The sequence below is a fragment of the Salmo trutta genome, chromosome 19 (assembly GCF_901001165.1).
Source record: "Salmo trutta chromosome 19, fSalTru1.1, whole genome shotgun sequence".
NCBI classification, from domain to species: domain Eukaryota; kingdom Metazoa; phylum Chordata; class Actinopteri; order Salmoniformes; family Salmonidae; genus Salmo; species Salmo trutta.
In genome coordinates, this window is record NC_042975.1 from 34,651,904 (window position 1) to 34,660,056 (window position 8,153).

General features: G+C 42.0%; 1 protein-coding gene across 2 annotated transcripts; it reads right to left on the bottom strand.

Moving 5' to 3' along the window:
• Positions 1 to 459: 459 nt before the first annotated feature.
• LOC115154415 (uncharacterized) lies at positions 460 to 7,478 on the bottom strand. Of its 2 annotated transcripts, XM_029700603.1 has the most exons (3): positions 7,047 to 7,476; positions 1,407 to 2,363; positions 460 to 1,292 (listed from the first exon to the last, which is right to left on the bottom strand). In XM_029700603.1, exons 2-3 carry the CDS (start codon positions 2,352 to 2,354, stop codon positions 1,281 to 1,283), a joined length of 960 nt encoding a protein of 319 aa, XP_029556463.1. In that variant the 5' UTR covers positions 2,355 to 2,363; positions 7,047 to 7,476; the 3' UTR covers positions 460 to 1,280. The 2 variants fall into 2 exon arrangements, with proteins under 2 accessions (XP_029556463.1, XP_029556462.1); XM_029700602.1 differs by having other exon boundaries at positions 460 to 2,363; positions 7,047 to 7,478.
• Between the last annotated feature and the right edge of the window lie 675 nt (positions 7,479 to 8,153).

Below are 8,153 nucleotides of genomic sequence, written 5' to 3' on the forward strand. Positions count from 1 at the left end.
CTGGGTTAGGGAAGGGTTTGGCCGGCAGGGACGGCGCACTAGCGACTCCTGTGGCGGGCCGGGCGCAGTGGACGCTGACGCGGTCGCCAGGTGTACGGTGTTTCCTCCGACACATTGGTGCGGCTGGCTTCATGGTTAAGTGGGCATTGTGTCAAGAAGCAGTGCGGATTGGTTGGGTTGTGTATCGGAGGACGCTTGGTTCTCGACCTTCGAATCTCCCGAGTCCGTACGGGAGTTGCAGCGATGAGACAAGACTGTAACTTCCAATTGGATACCATGAAAACGGGGTAAATTAAAAAAACGAATAATAATTTTGTCATTATGTTATCGATGGAAAGGATGAGCTCTAAATAATCACGGTTGTTTTCTTGGAAATTTCTAGATGACGCTGTAGTGTATAGTATGAACTGAAAAGAATGTGACACTTGTAAGTGTAAAGCATTTGTTGGAGATGTAAAGTAGAGTCATCTTTACTAGAAAATCTTTAATGCACACAGAATTGAAAACGAAGTTTAAGAAAAGTTTAAAGTTATTTCTAGACAATACAATCAATAATATATATATAATTGTCATGGTAAAAAAGAAACATTAAAATACAAAGCATAAAAACATTAGATAAGAAATTATAAAGAAGCATGTGTTGTTTAGCAGCATAAGCCAAAAGTTAAAGGTTTTATAGGCACCCAAATCTAGATAATTATGTTGAAATATTGGAACAGGCAGCCATCTCCAGTGAACAAGGTGCTGATACCCCCACTTATTAATGTTTCTGCCAAAAACAGCTTGTAAACAGGAAAACATTGGCATCCCTTTTAAGGAAAATAAATGAAAGCCTAATTCTCAACTACAGTAATACAAAAATGTATGCACTGCATTGCATTTCAATCTAATTCCTGACATTTTAATTTTAACAAATGGCTCATTTCCTTGTTCTATCTCATCTAATGTGTACCTCCTCCTGGCAAATTAACCCATAGGTAAATAAGGAGTTGTAAGACCACCAAGAGCCACTGCAGGTCAGTTTTTCACATTGAGAGCTTAATTCCTAAACTGAATTATGAATGAAGCCCTTAGCTAAAGTGGTTTGTTTGTAGTCAGTCACTTAGGTCATCAAGATTAACACTGAACACTCAAAACAACCTCAGTGGAAATCTTATCAGGTGACCAATAATTTGTGGAGAAGCCAGCCCTAGTCCACGCCTGTGTAGCAAGTACTGAAGTAGATGCACCGTTTTTAAGATGTTCATTGTTGTCAGCTGTACATTTCCTTGGTCAAGACATCAATGAGGCTTCTGAAATTATATGACACACATGAGACAAGATTCATCATTGTTTGATACACAATTTGATCAGTTAAAGAAGGATTGTCACATATCCAGAACATTTTCAGGGTAGTACAGATTCACCTTTTCTCTGTGACTCTTCTGGTGGATCCGCAATTCCTCTGGATCTGAAAACATCTTTTGGCAAAAGGGGCAGACAGACTCTGGGATGGTTCTCCAAAACCCTTGTCCTAGGTCAGGAGAGTCACTTAGCTTTACTTGGGCCTCTTGATGACTTTGTGGAGTTTTCTTTAGGTCTGCATGCCATTCATCATCACCAGCTGACTTCCTATTGCTCTGATGGAGTGGGCCCGCTCCTCTGACACGCCTCATTCCAGCAGCCCAAGATTTGGGATTAGAGAACTTTTGAGACAGCTGATCTGAACACACCACCTTATGGCGAGCCTCTTCCCCCTGTGAGCTTAATGCGGGCCTGGTTCCGGGTGGACTGCTCAAGCGCAGCTGAAGCCGCTGAGGCTTATGGGATGCCTTGTTTGAGGAGGTCACACACTGGATGGAGCCGGAGTCAGGACCAGGAAAGGGGAAAGCAGTATACTTGTCCTGTTTGTCCTGATTCTCCCTCACAGAGCTGGGCTGAGGGTTGGTGGATCCAGGTCCACCTGTCACCCCACACCCTGACCTGGCCAACCCCGAGCTCCAGCTCTGCAGAGGCGGCACAGACAGCTGCTGGATGCAGTGGTGCAGAGAGGGATAATCTACATACCGAAACTTGGGAACTCTCTCCTTGGAAGTGACAGGGGTGTGTCCTCCAGAGGGTCTTCCCAGAGCCAGGGGAAAGCCCTCCAGCCAGCTGTCCAGGGGTGGCACAGTGAGCTGCTGGATGCACTGGTGTAGCGAAGGGAAGTCCACGTACTTGAATCTGGGCACTTTGAGGGGCACTTCAGAGAGGTCCTCTTTTTTAACCCTGATGGGAATGGTAGGCTGTTCCTCCTCTCTCACCCTACGAGTCTCTGTGTCTGGCTCAGTTTTGACCACTAAGGGCACTGTAGGGGGAAGTCTCCTGTCCTCCATGGCTGGCCTCTGAAAACACACCAAACACAGTTAAATATAACATTTTGGTTAACCCCCAATTGGTAAAACCAGGCTTCAAATATCGGAAACCATTTCCAAATATATCCAATAATGTTATTGTGGCAATAATGGGGGTTGTTCTACTTTGCTTATATGTACGTCCTGTTTTTTTCCCTAAGATGTGTCAATCAAATACATGTAAATTCACAGCTGTTTGTCTTTTGAATTATCCTCACTTAGAATCGCATGTCCTGTCCAGTTCCTCTCTGCTAAGCAACATGTTAAGTATGCTGTCCTGACCTGACCACAATAATTAGTTTAGGGGTTTCCTCTTCTCAGAAATAGCCATAAGCAGCTGTATAGTACAGATATACACTGAGTGCACAAAACATTAAGGACACCTGCTCTTTCCATGACATAGACTGACTGACCAGGTGAATCCAGGTGAAAGCTATGATCCCTTATTGAACAGACGTCATCAGAGCACGCAACAGTACAGTGTACTGCCTACACTCGGTTTGTTGTTTTTATGAAATAATTGAAATTAAATAGTTTTCAATAATAGCTAAAGTTTTTGCATTGCTACTGATTCTGCGACGCGGTTGGGACCACAAGTTTGTGTCCCGGATTCCTGTTAAGTAGCAGTTAGCTGCTAGCCATCATGAAAATGGAGCAGTGCTAGCCCATAGGTGTTTTTATCCACCGCTGGGCATAAAGACTTAAGGTATGAGATGAGATTTCCACACAATCACAAGATGAAGATACGGTGGAACGGAAAATGGACAGGAATTTGTCTCCCCTAAATGCACCACCATCAAGCATCTTAGGGAAGAGATTCTCTGGCTGTTAGCTCAGCTCGAGAAAAGGAAAACCTGCTTTCTAAGTACACCGACCTTGCTGTAACTCAGGCAAACCAAATCTCAGTTTTAAATTCCTCCTATAGCAAAGCTGTTGATGAGTCAGCGGCGTTGATCTGTCCCAATCCAACAGACAGACGTTAGGCTCAACTCCACGGCCCATGGGAGACTGGACACTCGCAAGGCGTAGGAGATCGGGGAGGCAGTCTGGCCACCCGTCTGTCCAAGAAGATCCGATCCAGCTATCAATCAGCTTTGCCCCACTTCAGACGGACCTACGAGCCCCGGGAGTCAGCAGGTAATTTCCCCATCGGATTCTATCACTACCCCCATCATTGTGGGCAGCCCGATGGTGAGAGATTTTGGCCTGCCTACGGTCTGTGGACTGACCAAGGTCCACTGTTACCCAGGTGCCCGTGTCCATGACATCAAATCTCTCCTGCCCACGGTTCTGGCCAACTACTGCAATATTGAAACCATCGTCACTCACATAGGTTTTAACAACCTTCGTTTTAGGTGATTTGAGGAACTGAGGGAGGACTACATTTTTTTTAAAGACCCTCGTTAGCGCAGGGAAGATAATAGTTATCTCTGCCCCCTCCTGTCCTCCCGGACGTTTCAGCCGACTCTTTACCCTAAACGAGTACCTGAAGAAACTTTGCAACGACAGGAATGTCTCTTTTTGTGACAACTTTGATTTGCTGTGGGAGCAACCAGCACTTTTCAAAAGAGACGGGATTCACCCTAACCGCAGGGGTTCCAGGATTATTTCCAACGACATCGCAAACTGTTTTATAGACTGACAGACAGGGTCTGGTAGTGCTCCAGTTCTTCCTGTCAGAATAAGCAAAAGAGGACTTGGAAACCATATCAACTCCTATAGAAATTGCACTATGGTTGTTGTAAGTAACCTAATTTATGTTCCTTTAACTCTACCTTCTAGTGAGTTTATACAAACTGTCATCTCCTACCATTCTGATTAATTGGAGACTGTCAGAAAATGTGGTTTTAACTTTAATTTGATTGTTATTCCATTGGTTACCTCTAGGCAGATCACTAGAGAAATCACTAGTAAAACCTTTCTCGTGAATGACCTCATTACTGAGCGCAAAGTTGATTTGCATGTCACTGAAACATGGCTGTCTTCAGACTGTAGTGCCACTTTTATTGACCCCCCCCTATCAGAAAAGGGGAAAAGGGTGGGGGGACAGGTTCCATTTTTACTAATGCTCTCAGCTGTAAGGACATTTCATTTCGACTTTGGGTCTTTTGAGCATCATGCTATACTGTTTAAATGTCAGCCACCAGTGCTGGCCATAACTCTGTATAGGTCACCAAAGCACTGCCCCACTTTCTTTACTGATTTTTATTTACTATTGTCTATTGTCCTTGAGAACTATGACAAAATCATTGTGTTGGGTGATTTTAATATTCATGTTGACAAAGAGACTGACTCCAAGGCCATTGCATTTCTGAATATTTTGAGCTCTACTGGGCCCAACCATAACCATACCAATACTCTGGACCTGATTATTACCAAGGGGCTTTCTATTGACATTCTCTATTGTTGATGATGCTTTATCTGATCCCCACTGTGTATTTTGTACTACCTTGTTAACTATAGCACAGGGTAATACTGAACGCATTATTAAGAAACGCTATCTTACCGCTGAAGATCTTACCTCTACAGATTTCATTGAGTGTATGTATGAGCAATATTCCATCACCTATTCTGCCTTCCTGTTTTGATAATTTAGTTGATCACTTTAATAGAAAATGAAGGTCAACCATTGATGCACAGCACCAGTAAAGTTGAAAAAGGCCACATTCAAACGGAGAGCCCCTTGGATGAGTGAGGAAACTAATAGATTAAAGGGAAATTGCAGAATAGCGGAAGTGAAGGAAATCAAAGTTGCAGGTCGATTATGATATTCTGAGAGAGCAATAAAGCAATTAGAAATACCAGATGGGCTCATTTTTCTAACTTGATCACTAATAATCAGAATAATGTGAGTGTGCTCTTCTCGACCATTGATGGCCTGATAAATCCTACCCCCGCAAACTTATGTGAACTTTCTTCCATATCTAAATGTGATGAGTTTGCGGCATATTTCAGAGATAAGATAACAAACATTAGGCTGGGTATCAGTCAAGCAAGACCTAATGAGAAGTTTGATATGTGCCCTAGCCTACCACGCAAAGGCTCTATGGATTTATTTTCCCTGGTTGACACAGACATGCTCAGAAAAGTGATATCACAACTTAAACCTTCTACCTGCCTTCTCGATCCTATCCCCACCACCTTCTTCAAAACAGTTTTCAATTGCATATCTGAAGAAATGCAAGCTATTGTTAATCAGTCCCTGTTCACAGGCACTTTCCACACTGCACCAAAAACTGCAATGGTGAAACCCCTTCTGAAGAAAAGTAACTGCAGAACGACAGATTTTTACCTTGTCGGCTCGGGGATTCGATCTTGCAACCTTTCAGTTACTAGTACAACACTCTAACCACTAGGCTACCTGCCGCCGTGTTCCATGTCTGAAATGTGCTGTATAAAAAAAGCTTAATTTGATTTGAGGAGACAGGTTAAAGAATGATTTCTAGGCCTTGAGACAATTGAGACAAGGATTGTGTATGTGTGCCATTCAGAGGGTGAATATCAATATTAGGAAGGTGTCCTTAATGTTTTGTACAATCAGTGTACAGTAAGGTGACCAATATAGGTTGACTAGATGCTGATAATAAGGGTAAAACTGGGTCCAGTTGAAGATGCTGTGTGCTGCTCCTCCAACCCCAGGGAGATAAATGGCTTTGCAGGTATGAAGTTAGGAGGAAAGTAGGTCAGAGGCAGACTGATCACACTGCCAGGTGGCCAAAACAAAATATATGTCACACAGCAGCACAATCTATTGGCCTTGCAACAAATGCCAAGCTTGAGCCATGATACGTTAATACAAACCTCACCCTGCTCACTGCAATAAGTATGGCTAGATTCAAGGGAAGACATGGAAGGTTAGACGGAGAAGCTAAACTTGACTACGTCAAATGTATGCACGCATGACTTTCTAAATGTCATACATATTCAGCATTTTGATTCACAATATATTTGTTCTTTTGTTTGTTTAAAATACTTTGTTTCTTGCCATCGTCATTAGAGACAGTGAAATAACAGCAATAGGAGGAATCCCAATATAATCTTATATATGCATGATAACCTACTTATTGTAGTGTTGCTTTTTATTACCATCCTGGCACAGTGAAACACAGAAAGATTTGCTCTGGAACTGTGCCGAGCCATGACGAGGGGCGGGGGGAACGCCGTGTTCCATATACACTCGCAAGAGGAATTGGGTCATGCACGGTGGCCTACATTTGGAGGATTTGTTGTCTTCGTTTTTCCCTCCCCACATATATTTGGGCTGGCCCCGCCCTCGTGGGCTCAACAGCACAAAAGTAACTGGACTACAGCAATATCCATATTTGAAACGAAAAAGGACCCTTACAATTTGATAACTTCCATACCCATTTTATGACATTTATACTAGATTCGTAGTAGAAACACAATGACACGTCGCAATAACTGTGGAGGCAAACGGTTGCATTATTTCCATATGGATCACACTGTTTCACTTGTAAATTCATAAATATGCATTTAAAAGCGGGGTCACGACTGTTGAATTCATACCGACAATGTCCAATGGGCTATAAAGCGAGTTCTAGAGGGCGACTGGCGCATATACACATCAAAACATAGTAAATTGACAAATGTATAATTATTAGCAGTACAATAAAATATGTGTCTATGCCATGCGTTTCTTTATCCACGTTTTACCTTTCGTTATAGGTCTTCCTGGAAATCCGTGAAACGCGTAATGAATCTGATTCTTGGTGATGCTGTGTCCTGCATGTGTGCAATGAAATAGTGTTGTTACAAGATGTAAATCAACCAGTAGCCTAATTGCTCAGACGTTTCGGTTTTGCCGCAAATCGAATAGAAAAAAGACCAAGGCTGGATGGCTGACTCTTTGAGCGTGGTTGAAGACACCTGCTACTAGTTAGTTTCAGATTTAAAAAAAATTAGCTTGATCATTCGACGTCAATGACAGCTCACCAGTAACAGTTATTAAATTACGTATCTCTAAAAGCCTGTAGTGCTACTGCTACCATGACTGATAGAGTCTCAAACCAATCAGATTTAGTACAGTCAAACCACGCCCACAGAATCCTTATCTAAATAAAACAATGCAGACCAATGTTCAGATTAGTTACAGTTTAATAGGCGGAGCCTTCGCGCTCAAATTACAGTTCAGATAGTGTCCTCTCCATTAGGATGGGCAATACCACGCATTCACTCATATAATCCTACATCCCAGATTATATATTACAGATGGCAGATAACCACAATTACTTTTAGGTGCTTTATTTATTAGTAATTCTCTATGAGCATAGAATTTGCCTTATTTACCACCGTAAATGGTCGCCATGTCTAAACACATATGGGACACCATTTGAGGGATTTTAAATTATATTATTAGTAACCAATCAGATCAGTAACCAATCAGATCAATAGGACTGTAGATGTTTTCAAAGTGAGGAGAAAAAGACAGGAAATGTTGATATTTTGAGAGGAAACAAAACAAACCTTTAGTATGGTGGCTTTTCAGATTATCCTAACCTTTCTGTGGGGAAACTCTTATAAAGTATCTATCAGCCAGAAAAGACAGATCGTGACATATTGGTGCATCATATCCATCAATATAATGTAATCCACCAATGTAATTACTCATGTATTGCCTTGAAGACACAATTATGGGTTATTTTTAATAATGATATAACCATTTATTCTTTAAGAATATACACTTAATGGATTTGGACTACAACTGCCTAATTACCCTATAATAAGCCAAGGAAAATAGGTGATATTGTCTTTTGTTTGTGT

Excerpts from the sequence above, each read along its gene's own strand:
- LOC115154415 (XM_029700602.1), bottom strand. The coding sequence starts at position 2,354 with ATGGAGGACAGGAGACTTCCCCCTACAGTGCCCTTAGTGGTCAAAACT.